Source organism: Haematobia irritans, chromosome 5, assembly GCF_050003625.1.
Source record: "Haematobia irritans isolate KBUSLIRL chromosome 5, ASM5000362v1, whole genome shotgun sequence".
Classification (NCBI taxonomy): Eukaryota; Metazoa; Arthropoda; class Insecta; order Diptera; family Muscidae; genus Haematobia; species Haematobia irritans.
In genome coordinates, this window is record NC_134401.1 from 45,499,970 (window position 1) to 45,516,110 (window position 16,141).

Below are 16,141 nucleotides of genomic sequence, written 5' to 3' on the forward strand. Positions count from 1 at the left end.
CAAAATTTTGATATGCTGCTCTTCTTGCTTGGACGGCATTTTAAAACTGAAGAGTGAATTTCAAAATCAAAATAGGAGCAACATTCTACGCACACACCTTCAAAATGAGGGGTGTTCAGGTTTTTTTAAATGCAAAATTGAAAGAAATACGTCAAGTTTATATTGACCAAATTTTGACCGTATCACCCTTTAGACATTTTTGCAACATAATTTTATTTTGTTTGGTAGTGTTTCGGTAAGATTTTCTCCCAATTTTGGTAGATTATTTTTGGCTCGAGTGACAACGGTGGTCTGGACCCAGAGGCAACAGAAGACTCATACCATTTTCTGTGCCAGAGTCCAGCATTATCCTTTAGAAGAAACAAGATGCAGGACTCCATTTTCTTTCAGGATATAACGGATATACGGAACTGCAATCTGAAGGATATACTTGCCTTCATCACGGCCTCGGGATGGAAGACCTAGAAAGTGCTTTTTTTGGAACTCGTATGGAAACTTGAATACGATTGATGAAGAGGAGAGAAAACAGTGATGAGGAAACACAGTGGATCAATGGGGTCTAAGTGGGAACCAGTCCCCTTTATAACGTAACCTAACCATCTGACTCTGTATTTTTTGTTGCTTCCACGCCCTTCTAGAGATCCTGGCCATGAAGATACCATCAAGTCTTGTTTTTTTTTTTACCAATTTTGCTCCTCGAAGTACTCGCCTGTCTTATACTTCTTTTTATTCAAATCATAAAAATACTATTGATTGTTTTGAACATTCGATTTATTTTAGTGTTTTATTTCATTTTTTTTTTTTAATTTGGGGATTTTTCCTTTTGTAATTAATTCATTTTGCCTTACAATGTGTTTTAGTTTTTCTTTTTCTCATTGTGTATTTTTTGATTTTTAATATTAAATATTAAGAAAATTTAACATAATTATTTAATAGTATACTAATTATGTGGTAGTTAATTGATACATACGTCCATATACAGATATTACAACTAATAATTATAAAGGATTTTAATTTAATAACTAAAAACACAATAAAATAAAGAAAAATATATTTAATATTGTAGGAGAGCTGTTTATTTTGAAATTTTATTATTTTTCTACAGAAAACTGATGATCTTGAATCGTAGATATGAAGTAATGGAGATAGTATCAAAGGGGGAAATATAATCGGAATAAAAACGGAGACTTTATGAATTTTTTAAAATTTGGGAAAGTTGATTCTTCGACTTCTTGAAAAGTTGGAATTCAAATAGAAATACTCCAAAAATACGGTCGCCATGCTTCGAAACATTGTCGCAATTGTACCACTACCGCAAAGCAGTTGCCCAAAATAATGGGAAATTGGTTACATATAAACACGGAAATTTTTCAGTTCTTCCTTTTAAGTTCCTCCCAAAAAAAACTTTCTCCACTGCTTCATAAACTTCAGTGAGAATGTTTCTGTAATGTACTGTTCTATTTTTTTGTTTGCTATGTTGGAATAATTTAAAATTTTGTTTTAAGTTTAAAAATTCTTAATTTTTTTTTTATTTAATGTTCTAAGATCATTAATTGGGAGTTTTTGTATTTTTTTCATATTTAATTAATTTTAATAATTGTTTTCTTTAGCTGTATGCTTTAAGTAAGATATATCCTATCCCCCAACGGGGATGATGATGTGTGAGGGACTTCTGTGAGGGGTTTTGGGGGGTAATCATTAATTTTAATTATATGATAATAGTGTGGTAATTTGACTAGCACATGTATTTCTTTTTGGGTTTCATCATGCGAATACGTCATTTGGAACCAATGCCATTGGCTACCAATGAACTCGGTTGCGGTGCTGACGATGCGCTACTCGTGGCTTGACTCTGTGATGCGGCTCCATGACCAGTTGTCTGTACGGGTGTGGGTGGGGATCGTGTAACTGCTCCGCGTATGGTCGCCGATAGGGGTATAACTTGTGATGGATGCTTATTGGAGAGATCCGTAGATCGTGTAGTGCCACAAATCTGGAATTAGGTAAAGCATAAGATATAAAATAATATTAAAACGAGTTATAAAGGGAGATTTTTGAAATTACTAACTTTATTCTCTATGTGCGGTTTTTTTAAACAATTTTGATTTTTTGCTTCCAAAATTTTATTTCTATAGAAAATGTTGTCAACATTTTGTTTCTATAAAAAAAAATTGTCAACATTTAATTTCAATGAAATTTTATTTCTATAGATAATTTTGTGAAAATTTTATTTCTATAGAAAATTTTTATTTTTATAAAAAAATTGTCAAAATTCAATTTCTATAAAAAATTTTACAAATTTTATTTATATTTAAAGGTTTAACAAAATTTTATTTCTATAGAAAATTTTGTTAAAATTTTATTTCTATAGAAAAATTTTATTTTTATAAAAAAAATTGTCAAAATTCAATTTCTATAAAAAAAATTTACCAAATTTTATTTATATTTAAAGGTTTAACCAAATTTTATTTCTATAGACAATTTTGTTAAAATTTTATTTCTATAGAAAATTTTGTCAAAATTTTATTTCCATAGAAAATTCTGACAAAATTTTATATCTATTGAAAATGTTGTCAATATTTTAGTTCTATAGAAATTTTTGTCAACAGATTACTTCTATGGAAAATTTTGTCAAAATTTTATTTCTATAGAAAGTTTTCTCAGAGTTTGATTTCTATAGAAAATGTTGTCAACATTTTATTTCTACAGATTTTTTTTCAAAATTTTTATTTCTATAAAAAGTTTTGTCAAATTTGATTTCTATAGAAAATGTTGTCAAAATTTTATTTCTACAGATTTTTTTTTCATAATTTTTATTTCTATAAAAAGTTTTGTCAAAATTTTACTTCTATAAAGAAATTTGTCAAAAATTTTATTTCTATAGAAAATGTTGTCAAAATTTTATTTCTATAGAAAATTTTGTTAAATTTTATCTCTATAAAAATATTATTAAATATTATTTTTATATAAAATTTTGTCAAAAATTTTATTTCTATAAAACAAACTTGTCAAGATTTAATTTCTATACAAATATTTTACCAAATTTTATTCCTATAAAAGATTTTTATTTTTAAAAAAATTTATCAAACATTTTATTTCTATCGAAAATTTTGTCAAAATTTTATTTCTATCGAAAATTTTGTCAAAATTTTATTTCTTTTGAAAATTTTGTCAAGTTTTTTATTTCTATAAAAAATGTGTCAAAACTTTATTTCTATAGACAATTTTTGTCAAAATTTTATATTTATAGAAAATTGTGTCAAAATTTATTATCTATAGAAAAGTTTTTCACTATTATTTCTATAGAATATTTTGTCAAAATTTTTATATTTCTAGAAAATTTTGTGAAAATTTTTATTTGTATGAAAAGATTTGTCAAAATTTTATTTCTATAGCATTTTTTTCAAAATTTTATTTCTATAGAAAATTTTCGGCAAAATTTTATTTCTATACAAAATTTTGTCAAAATTTTATTTCTATAGAAAATTTTTGTCAAATTTCTATTTCTATCGAAAATTTTGTCAAAATTTTTATTTATATCAAAAAAATATTGTCAAAATTTTTATTTGTATAAAAAAATTTGTCAAAATTTAATTTCTATAAAAACTTTTAAAAAATTTTACTTCTATAGGAAATTTTGTTAAAATTTTATTGTATAAAGAATTTTATTTCTATAGAAAATTTTGTCAACAGTTTACTTCTATGGAAAATTTTGTCAAAATTTTATTTCTATAGAAAACGTTCTCAAAATTTGATTTCTATAGAAAATGTTGTAAAAATTTTATTTCTATAGAAATTTTTTTCAAAATATTTATTTCTATAAAAAGTTTTGTCAAAATGTTACTTCTATAAAAAAAAATTGTCAAAAATTTTATTTCTATAGAAGGTGTTGTCAAAACTTTATTTCTATCGAAAATTTTGTCATAATTTTATTTTTATTGAAAATTTTGTCAAATTTTTTATTCCTATAAAAAATTTGTCAAAATTTTATTTCTATAGAAAAATTTTGTCAAAATTTTATTTCCATAGAAAATTTTGTCAAAATTTTTATTTACATAAAAAGATTTGTCAATTTTTTATTTCTATAGAAATTTTTCTTCAAAATATTGTTTCTATAGAAAATGTTGTCAAAATTTTATTTCTATAAAAAAAAATTGTCAAAATTGTATTTCTATAGAAAATTTTCTCAAAATTTTATTTCTATAGAAAATTTTGTCAAAATTTTATTTCTATATAAAAATTTGTCAACATTTTATTTTTATAGAAAATTTTGTCAAAATTTTATTTCTATAGAACGTTTTGTCAAAATTTTATTTCTATAACAAATTTTACTAAATTTTATTTCTATATTAAATTTTGTCAAAATGTAATTTCTATAAAAAATTTTAGCAAATTTTATTTCTATAAAAGATTTAACCAAATTTTGTTTCTATAGAAAATTTTGTCAAAATTTTATTTCTATAGAAGATTTTGTCAAAATTTTATTTCCATACAAAATTCTGTCAAAATTTTATTTCTATAGAAAATTTTGTCGATATTTTAGTTCTATAGAATTTTTTGTGAAATTTCGATTTCTATCGAAGGTTAGGTGCCAGCCCGATGTATCAGGCTCACTTAGACTATTCAGTCCATTGTGATACCACATTGGTGAATTTCTCTCTTATCACTGAGTGCTGCCCGATTCCATGTTAAGCTCAATGACAAGCAGGAATCGAACCCACGACCTTGTGTATGGGGAGCCACCGTGGTGCAATGGTTAGCATGCCCGCCTTGCATACACAAGGTCGTGGGTTCGATTCCTGCTACGACCGAACACCAAAAAGTTTTTCAGCGGTGGATTATCCCACCTCAGTAATGCTGGTGACATTTCTGAGGGTTACAAAGCTTCTCTAAGTGGTTTCACTGCAATGTGGAACGCCGTTCGGACTCGGCTATAAAAAGGAGGTCCCTTGTCATTGAGCTAAACATGGAATCGGGCAGCACTCAGTGATAAGAGAGAAGATCACCACTGTGGTATCACAATGGACTGAATAGTCTAAGTGAGCCTGATACATCGGGCTGCCACATAACCTAACCTAACCTTGTGTATGCAAGGCGGGCATGCTAACCATTGCACCACGGTGGCTCCCATTTCTGTCGAAAATTTTGTCAAAATTTTTATTTATATAAAAAAAAAATTGTCAAAGCTTTTATTTGTATAAAAAAAATTTAAATTCTATAAAAACTTTTACAACATTTTACTTCTATAGGAAATTTTGTCTAAATTTTATTCTATAAAAAAAATTTGTTTCTGTAGAAAATTTTGCCAAAATTTATTTTCTATAGAAAGTTTTGTCAACAGTTTACTTCAATGGAAAATTTTGTGAAAATTTAATTTCTATAGAAAATGTTCTCAAAATTTGATTTCTATAGAAAATGTTGTCAGTTTTTTATTTCTACAGAAATTTTTTTTCAAAATTTTTTTATCTACAAAAAGTTTTGTCAAAATGTTACTCCTATAAAAAAATTTGTCAAAAATTTTGTTTCTATAGAAAATTTTGATCAAAATTTTAGTTCTTAAGAAAATTTTGTCAAAATTATATTTCTATAGAAAATTTTGTCAAAATTATATTTCTATAGAAAATTTTCTCAAGGCTTGATTTCTATAGAAAATTCTTAGTTCTATAGAAACATTTGTCACAATTATGTGTCAAATTTTATTTTCTACAGAAATTTTTTTCACTATTTTTATTTCTATAGAAAATTTTGGCAACATTTTTATATTTCTAGAAAATTTTGTCACATTTTTATTTCTATAGATAATTTTGTCAAAATTTTTATTTACATAAAAAGATTTGTCGAAGTTTTATTTCCATAGAATTTTTTTTTCAAAATTTTATTTCTATAGAATTTTTTTTCAAAATTTTATTTCTATAAAAAATGTTGTCAAAATTTTATTTCTATAGAAAATTTTGTCATAATGCTTTGTCAAAACTTTATTTTTATAGAAAATTTTGTCAACATTTTATTTTTATGGAAAATGTTGTCAAAATTTTTTTCTATAGAAAATTTTCTCAAAGTTTGATTTCTATAGAAAATTCTTAGTTCTATAGAAATATTTGTCACAGTTTTGTGTCAAATTTTATTTTCTATAGAAAATTTTTTCACTATTTTGATTTCTATAGAAAATTTTATCAAAATTGTTATATTTCTAGAAAATTTTGTCAAATTATTATTTCTACAGAAAATTTTGTCAAAATTTTTATTTACATAAAAAGATTTGCAAAGTTTTATTTCTATAGAAAATTTTGTGAAAATTTTATTTCTATAAAAAATTTTACTAAATTGTATGTCTATATAAGATTTTGTCAAAATTTTTATTTCAAATTTCAAATACGAATTTATCTTCACACACCTAACCGTATATATGTCGCACAATGCCTGCAGCTTTGGTATTTCCGACGTTGCGGTCGAAGCGCTGTTTGGATAAATTCTTTATAAAGTCATCGGCAGTTATAATTTCCAATTGTCTCCCAAAAAATTTAATGGAATGAAAACATTTATAAAAAAAAAAACAGTTGTTATAAATCCTATTTTCCTTACGTTTCGTAAAACCGGCAGAGGACTGAACTGGGTGAAGGCCTGGTTATGCATCTAAAAAAGTAGCGCAGCCGTAACATAACGGCAACGTATGATTTTTTGGCGATTATCCAACTTGAAAAAAACGTACCAACAAACTATCGAGAACTGGCAGAAAAAAGTTGTTTTTTTTTTTACATTTAAAATGAATTTCACGAAAAATATTAATTTCGTATCGTCCATGTACCAAAACACTTTTCAAAATTTTATTTCTACACAAAAATTTTACCAAATTTTATTTCTATAAAATTTGTTAATTTTATTTCTATAAAAAATATTGTCAAAATTTTATTTCTATAGAAAATTTTGTCAAAATTATATTTCTATAGAAAATTTTGTCAAAATTTTATTTCTATAAAAAATTTTACTAAAATTTATTTCTATATAAAATTTTGTCAAAATTTTTATTACTATAAAAAACTTGTCAAAATTTTATTTCTATAGAAAATTTTGTGAAAATTTTATTTCTGTAAAAAATTTTACTAAATTTTATTTCTATATAAGAGTTTGTCAAAATTTTTATTTCTATAAAAAAAACTTGTCAAAGTTTTATTTCTATACAAGAATTTTACAAAATTTTATTTCTATAAAAGATTTAACAAATTTTATTTCTATAAAAAATTTTGTCAAAATTTTATTTCTATAGAAAATTTTGTCAAAATTTTATTTCAATAAAAAATTTTACTAAATTTTATTTCTATATAAGAGTTTGTCAAAATTTTTATTTCTATAAAAAAAACTTGTCAAAATTTAATTTCTATACAAAAACTTCACCAAATTTTATTTCTATAAAAGATTTTACTAAATTTTATTTCTATAAAAAATTTTGTCAAAATTTTATTTCTTAGAAAATTTTGTCAAAATTTTATTTCTATAAAAAATGTTGTCAAAATTTTATTTCTGTTTGCCAAAAGTTTATTTCTATGGAATTTTATTTCTAAAGACAATTTTGCCAATTTTTATTTCCATGGAAAATTTTGTTGTGAATATTTTGTAGAAAAATTTGTCAAAATTTTACTTCTTAAGAAAATGTTGTCATAATTTTATATCTTTAGAAAATTTTATCAAAATTTTATTTCTATAGAAAATTTTGTCATAATTTTACTTCTATAGAAAATTTTGAGAAAATTTGTAATAAGCCCATTTTTATACGGAGAAAAGTTGTTTTTTAGGAATAAAAATTATGGCTTTCCAAACATTATATAGATAATATCACATTTTGAGATCCCCCCTCAAGATTCCACATTTATATTGTTTAGTTATAGGTGCCCCCATCCCTTACTCACCTGATGATGATGTTCCCAATCTTTATGCTGACAAAATGCACCGCAATATCTGGCCAAATTACAACCGGAACATGTTTCTGTTGCTTTACGTCCACAATTCCAACAAGCCTGGTAATAATAAAAAAACAAAACAAAGAAATTAAAATCAAAATTTGAATATTTGATTTGAGAAACATTCTTGGTTGAGATTGAAAGTCTTTATTTTGTGAACTTACATTTTGGCTAGATCCTATGGAAGGGGATTTGTTGTCCAATTCTCTTTCACTTCCAGAATGTCGGCTCATTTCAACAAAAAATTTCTCCATACGTAAACGTTCTTGGGCCATAACCTCAGCGGCTCGGGTTTCGGCAGCAACAACAGCTCTTTGGATTTCAATTACCGCTTGGCGTTTAACCTGAAATTAGAGCAGAAAGGCGAGATTAATTTCAGGGATCTGATCCGGATGGATTATTTCTTATATAAAGCGCCAGAGTTGCATAAAAGAAATCTACCTAATTTGGAGATTAGGATGTCGAATAATATGCGACAGTTTATTTTATGGATTGTTGTGTTATTACCGGATATTCTAATGATGACGTATTAAAATAAAATCGAATTGACATTTTTAATATTGAAAGGGTAACCCTGTGATCAGCTGTTTGGAACAATATGAATATCAAAAATTAGTCCTTGGTAATTTATGGAAAAATTAATTAAACTTCACTATACTGTGTTAACTTTTATTCTATTGCAGAAATGTTCTCATTCCTAAACGCACTTCATTAAATATCTGGCATTACTGGCGATATATTCACAAATAAGCTGATATGGATACCTGCCTAATGATATTCTACTAGAGAGCCTATTCCAACTTTGTGGAAATATCCTTGTTAAACGAGAAATCTCTATTTAATATATGCCACAAAATTTTAATCATGATTTTGACAGACCACGACGTTGTAGTTCATAAATTAGGTAGGTCTGCCGTACACTCGTCTAGAAATTTAATACTTACTTGATTGACAGCATCTTCAGCATTTCTTTTAAATTCGACTACCTTTTCCTCTGTTTGCCTTCGGATTTCCATAAGGGCTGCCGGCGTAACTTCACCAAAGTTGGGTTGTTGGGGTTCTACCCCTCTTTGTTGGAGAATGGTAATGGCTCGTTTGGTTTTATCGACCATGGCAGAAATGCAATTTAGCATAGTATGAATATTTTTCCATTCCTCTTCACCTTGCATAGGTCCCGTGGGGTTACCAGGAGCTCCACCACCTGGTCCACTACTGGCAGATGGCATAACTGTACGTGGCAAAGGTCTATGAGCGGCTGGTTCACTGGATACCGAGGAACGTATATCACGATCGTCTCGATGATTTGACTAAGAGAGGACATAAAGGCAATTTTTGAGTTAATTCCTCATTAGATTTAAGGGAAAAAATGTTACCTTATCCATTAGATTATTAAATGAACCCTCAGACTGTGCGGCCGCAACCCCGGAGGTGGAATAATCAAAAATTGTAGGTTGTGAGGAGGCAAAGGGTATACGAGATTCAGTAGCTGGAGCATGCGGATTATGAGTATGCAGACGTTTGGGCGGTGGATATGAAGCCATATAGTCGCTCCATTCTTGGGCTCCATTATGGCCATGGGGTTCCATTAAAGTGTCGGAAGGCCTTCTCTTGAATACCAAACTGGTGGCCCCACCACCATTTGACTGACCTTCAAGTTGCACGAAAATGTCACTGTATTCTGCGGGTGGACCATGTGGAGAAAATTCCATAACCGAATTCTCATTGGTGGTCACATATTGGAGTGTGGTCTGAAAATTAAATCATAAATAGAAGGTCCTCAAAAATAAAAATAAAAAAACACCAAAAAACCTACCTGATTTGTAGCTCGAGCTAATGCTGAGATTTCCCTCTGTAGCAGAGAGATGTGATTCTTTAACAATGGAATGACATAGGGCCTTAAAGGCAAATTAATGGCCTCTTGTAGAGCCATACGGAATTCATCGATGCTAATACCACCACTGCCAAGCGATATAACCAATGCCCTCACCCTATCGCTAACCTCGGGATGAACATCTTGCGCCAGCTGCACCAAAGACCCTAGGAATTTTCGTATCTTACCCAAAAGTCGGGCCTGTTCAACATGGGCAGCGGCAGCCGCAGCTGCTGCTACAGCAGCCTGTGCCGTTTGGGCACTGGATTGTGAGGGTGGCGGTGGTGTTGTGGTGGCTCCATTAATAACCGGTGAAGCACTGGCATTACGATTTGGTCTCGGTGGCGGTGCTAAACTCGTATGATGTTGATGCAATTGCGGAGACATGGGTGATCGTGGTGCTACAGCTCTGGCTGATTCTGGTGAATCGGGTGTACGACACGATCGGGAATTTGATGATGAACCTCCGGTGGGATTTGTGGCTGAATTGGAATTGCTGCCGTTTGAGTTGGTTGTGGTGGAATCTTTACTGCTGCTATTGGAAGAGTTTGGGGTGACTGAAAGAAAAAAGCAAAACGATGAGAATTTAGGAATTGAGAACAAGTATACTTCAGATCGAATTCATAGTCATTGAAAAATAGAAGTAAAAGCGTGGCGCAATGGTTAGCATGCCCGCCTTGCATACATAGGGTCGTGGGTTCGACCAAACATCAAAAAGTTTTTCATCTGTGGATTATACCCTCCCAGTAATGTTGAATGTGGGACGCCCTTCGGACTCGGCTATAAAAAATAGGTCCTTTGTTATTGAGCTAAACATAGAATCGGGCAGCATTCAGTGATAATAGAGAAGTTCAGCCGATCTGCCATTATACCTAACCTACACTAATCTAGAAGTAAATCGTTTGAAAGCACTTTCCGGCAGGCCTTTTAATTAGGGCTTTTCTAAGGGTTTCCATAGAAAATTTTGTTAAAATTTTATTTCTATGGAAAATTTTATCAAAATTTTATTTCTAAAGAAAATTTTGTCAACATTTTATTTCTATAGAAAATTTTGTTAACATTTTATTTCTGTAGAAAATTTTGTCAAAAGTTTGTTTTTATAGAACATTTTGTCAATATTTTTTTCTATAGAAAATTTTGTCAACATCATTTTCATAGAAAATTTTGTCAAAATTTTATTTCTATAGAAAATATTGTCAAATTTTATTTCTATAGAAAATTTTGTCAAAATTTTATTTCTATGGAAAATTTTGTTAAAATTTTATTTCTATGGAAAAATTTGGCAAATATTTATTCCTATAAAAAATTTTGCCAAAATTTTATTTCTATAGAAAATTTTGGCAAACTTTTAATTCTATAGAAAATTTTGTCACAATATTATTTCTATAGAAAATTTTGTCAAAATTTTATTTCTATAGAAAATTGTGTGAAAGTTTTATTTCTATAGAAAATTTTGCCAAAATTTTATATCTATAGAAAATTTTGCCAAAATTTTATTTCTACAGAAAATTGTGTGAAAGTTTAGTTTCTATAGAAAATTTTGTTTCTATTCCTATACAAAATTTTATCAAAAGTGTTTTTCTATAGAAAATTTTGCAAAAATTTTATTTCCATAAAAAATGTTGTCAAAATTTTATTTAGATAGAAAATTTTGTCAACATTTTATTTCAATAGAAAATGTTGTCAAGATTTTATTTCTATAAAAAATTTTGTCGAAATTTTATTTCTATAGAAAATTTTGTCAAAATTTTATTTCTATAGGAAATATCGTCAAAATTTTATTTCTATGGAAAATAGAAAATTTTGGCAAAATTTTATTTCTAAAGAAAATTTTGTCAAAATTTTATTTCTATTGAAAAGTTTGTCAAGATTATATTTCTTTAGAAAATTGTGTCTAATTTTTATGTCTATAAAAAGTTTTGTCAATATTTTATTTCTATAGAAAATATCATCCAAATTGTTTTTCTATAGAAAATTTCGTCAAAATTTTATTTCTATGGAAAATTTTTTCAAAATTTTATTACTATGGAAAATTTTATCAACATTTTATTTCTAGAGAAAATTTTGTCAAAATTTTATTTCTATGGAAAAATTTTCCAACATATAAAATTTTGTCAAGATTGTATTTATATAGAAATTTTTTTCAAAATTTTTTTTTCTATATAAAATTTTGTCAAAATTTTATTTCTGTAAAAAAATTTCCCAAAATTTTGTTTCTATAGAAAATTTTGTCAAAATTTTATTTCTATAGAAAATTTTGTCCTATTCCTACACAAAATTTTATCAAAAGTATTTTTCTATAGAAAATTTTGCAAACATTTTATTTCCATAAAAAATGTTGTCAAAATTTTATTTAGATAGAAGATTTTGTCAATATTTTATTTCAATAGATAATTATGTCAACATTTTATTTCTAAAGAAAAATTTGTCAAAATGCTTTTTCTATAGAAAATTTTGTCAAAATTTTATTTCTATAGAAAATTTTGTCAAATTTTTATTTCTATAAAAAATTTTGTCCAAATTTTATTTCTATAGAAAATTTTGTCGAATTGTTATTTCTATAGAAAATTTTGTCAAATTTTTATTTCTATAGAAAATTTTGTCAAATTTTTATTTCTATAAAAAATTTTGTCCAAATTTTATTTCTATAGAAAATTTTGTCGAATTGTTATTTCTAAGAAAATTTTGTCAAAATTTTATTTCTATAGAAAATTTTGTCAAATTTTTATTTCTATAAAAAATTTTGTCCAAATTTTATTTCTATAGAAAATTTTGTCGAATTGTTATTTCTATAGAAAGTTTTGTCAAATTTTTATTTCTATAGAAAATTTTGTCAAATTTTTTTTCTATAGAATATTTTGTCCAAATATTATTTTGTCGAATTGTTATTTCTATAGAAAGTTTTGTCAAATTTTTATTTCTATAGAAAATTTTGTCAAATTTTTTTTCTATAGAATATTTTGTCCAAATTTTATTTCTATAGAAAATTTTGTCAAAATTTTATTTCTATAGAAAATATTGTCAAAATTTTATTTAGTCAAATTTTTATTTCTATAGAAAATTTTGTCAAAATTTTGTTTCTATAGAATATTTTGTCCAAATTGTATTTCCATAGAAAATTTTGTAAAAATTTTATTTTGATAGAAAATTTTGTCAAATTTTTATTTCTATAGAAGATTTTACCAAATTGTGTTTCTATAGAAAATTTTGTCAACATTTTATTCAAAAATTTTTTTTTCTATAGAAAATTTTGTCAAAATTTTATTTCTATAGAAAATTTTGTCCTATTCCTACACAAAATTTTATCAAAAGTGTTTTTCTATAGAAAATTTTGCAAACATTTTATTTCCATAAAAAATGTTGTCAAAATTTTATTTAGATAGAAGATTTTGTCAATATTTTATTTCAATAGATAATTTTGTCAACATTTTATTTTTAAAGAAAAATTTGTCAAAATGCTTTTTCTATAGAAAAATTTGTCAACATGTTTTTTCTATAGAAAATTTTGTCAAAATTTTATTTCTATAGAAAATTTTGTCAAAATTTTATTTCTATAGAAAATTTTGTCAAATTTTTATTTCTATAAAAAATTTTGTCCAAATGTTATTTCTATAGAAAATTTTGTCGAATTGTTATTTCTATAGAAAATTTTGTCAAATTTTTATTTCTATAGAAAATTTTGTCAATTTTTTTTCTATAGAATATTTTGTCCAAATTTTATTTCTATAGAAAATTTTGTCAAAATTTTATTTCTATAGAAAATATTGTCAAAATTTTATTTAGTCAAATTTTTATTTCTATAGAAAATTTTGTCAAAATTTTGTTTCTATAGAATATTTTGTCCAAATTGTATTTCCATAGAAAATTTTGTGAAAATTTTATTTTGATAGAAAATTTTGTGAAATTTTTATTTCTATAGAAGATTTTACCAAATTGTGTTTCTATAGAAAATTTTGTCAACATTTTATTTCTATAGAAAATATTGTAAAAATGTTATTTCTATAGAAAATTTTGTCAACATTTTATTTCTATAGAAAATTTTGTCAAGTTTTTATTGATATAGAAAATTTTGTCAAGTTTTTATTACTATAGAAAATTTCGTCAAAATTTTATTTCTATAGAAAAATGTGGTCAAAATTCGAAACACCGATTTCAATTAAAAAATTGATTTAATTATTTTTTTAATTTTTCCAATTAATTTATGTGACTTTTTTTGTAATAGAAACGATTCATCCAATTAAATTTTTAATTGCATTTTTTCAAATTTAGTTAAATTTTAATTGCAAAATTATTTATGTGAACTAATTCTGTTTTCATGGAAAATAATGCGAATGAAAATCTTTTGACATGCGACAGTACAAATATTTTTTCCCAGCAGAACTTGAAATATTTAAAAACAAACAACAGGAAAATTCATCCTAGTCCATCCTTGGTCAGGAAATACAAAGACATCAGCTGTACGTCCATGCTCATGCTTTGAGACATATCCTGGATAGTTTCTCTAACGCAAAGAAATCGCAATAACTGACCATGAAGGCAACAAGAGATCTAACAACAGTAGCGACATCAGTGTTGGCGACACAAGCAGCTTGTAATTCGAGAAGACCATCCAAATAACCAATGCTACATCAAAACAGGCAACAACAAGTAAATGTAACAGCAATTGTTGCAGCAGTAGCATGAGCCTCAGAGAAGCATCATAAAGCAATTTGTACAAAATGTTGCTAATTTATATGCCATGTTCGTTGTATACAAGCATACATATGCACTCATACACACACACACACACACAAGCACACATAGATACACTAAAGTGCTGACCATGTTTCTGCTGATGTTGCTCTTGGTGGTTATTGTCGGTTGTTGCTTACAGCAACATCGACGAGGCAAACGACAGCTGCTGTTGTTTGCTTCCTGGGGGCCTACCATTGACCACTGGGGCACTGGTCATCATCGATGGATTTTCTTTTGTGTGTCAGTCAGCTTAACAAAGGAATTGCATTAAGGCTTTACACAAACTTGGCCATTCATACCCATCATAACCTCCAAGCCATACAGCTAGCTAACCAAGCTGAAGTATTCATGACATGGCCTTTAGGGATATGCTTGATTGTTGAACATCTTTTGTGGGGGAGGGGTTTGTGTGGGAAGAGGCGGTAGCCTATCTTAGTGCAATTGTTGATAGGTTTGAATTGCACATAAAAGAGTGGGTCCACTAAAATCCGAATTTTTATATCCTCATCGCAAAACATAAATACCCGATTTGATAGGAATTTAAATGAATTATTTAGTTGGTTTTAAATATGTTAAAATTAAATTAAATTAAATGATGGGGCTGAACTCAGGCTTCCATCGGGGACAGCAGATGGTGGTTAGCTGGACGACCTCTAAGGTCAGCTGTAAAAAATAAGCAGCTTGTAACCAAGAGTGGCAAAGACTGAGAACGTGATATAAAAAGGCAATTATAACCGAGGACGTCTTTTTCGACATGGTGATCGGATGCCGCCAGTTAAGTAGGCATCCTCCCACAAGGGTGCCCTATTGGTAGGTGCAGTAAGGGGAGTGATGCCCTCCTTAATCAAACACGGAGAACATAGGAATGGCATTGACACGAAATTACGAATATGCGATGATTTAAACTATGGATAGGAATAGATGCAGTGAGCCGACAGTTGTGGCATTCTGTTACCTGAGTACCTGGGAGTGACATCTCAGGGAAATGGCTTTTAGGCTAATGTCACAACTAGCCCAGTCCCGTTAAACCCATGGCAGGGCTTGGGAAACGCTATGTTTCACGTACCATTAAATTGGCAATGCAGGTTCTCTGCTCAGATTAGTGCCCGACCTGGCTCCCATAAGGTCTGTGTCAACGCTCGCGAAAACCTCACTACTTGCATAGACACCCTCGGGGATACTTCAAAGGGCATACTGGGGATACTGTGTCCGTTATAGGACACAGATAACGGTCCAAGTTGGGACCCATATTCAATGAATATCCTGAATAACAATTCGACTGATAGGAGAGCCGGAGATAGAGAGCTAGCATGGATCTTTAGAAGCAGCTCTAAAATAATGCGGTCACCGGTAAAATCGACACGTCATACCGCCGCGGTTCCTACTTATGAAGGAGAGACTATACCAGAAATAGACACACCACGAGGGATTTTAGTAGACCCCAAGGAATGCGAGACTCGGAGCAATCCAAGGGAAAGTGGGATCGGAGAAAACTTTTTCATAATACAGCTTGCCGAAACACGAGTTCACCATGAAAATGAGGAAATCGGAAGAGGAAGCCCTAGCTAAGTGTCAATTGACA

At 28.0% G+C, this 16,141-nt stretch overlaps 1 protein-coding gene across 1 annotated transcript in view; it reads right to left on the reverse strand.

The window, feature by feature from the left end:
* Positions 1-778: 778 nt before the first annotated feature.
* Positions 779-16,141, reverse strand: part of nvy (CBFA2/RUNX1 partner transcriptional co-repressor nervy) — a 251,639-nt gene continuing 236,276 nt past the window's right edge. The window contains exons 3-8 of the mRNA XM_075310854.1: positions 9,769-10,382; positions 9,329-9,703; positions 8,900-9,262; positions 8,120-8,299; positions 7,905-8,012; positions 779-1,993 (exon numbers count right to left, since the gene is read on the reverse strand). Of these exons, the coding sequence (XP_075166969.1) occupies positions 1,778-1,993; positions 7,905-8,012; positions 8,120-8,299; positions 8,900-9,262; positions 9,329-9,703; positions 9,769-10,382 (1,856 nt within the window). The 3' untranslated portion in view covers positions 779-1,777. The remainder of the gene's footprint in view (positions 1,994-7,904; positions 8,013-8,119; positions 8,300-8,899; positions 9,263-9,328; positions 9,704-9,768; positions 10,383-16,141) is intronic.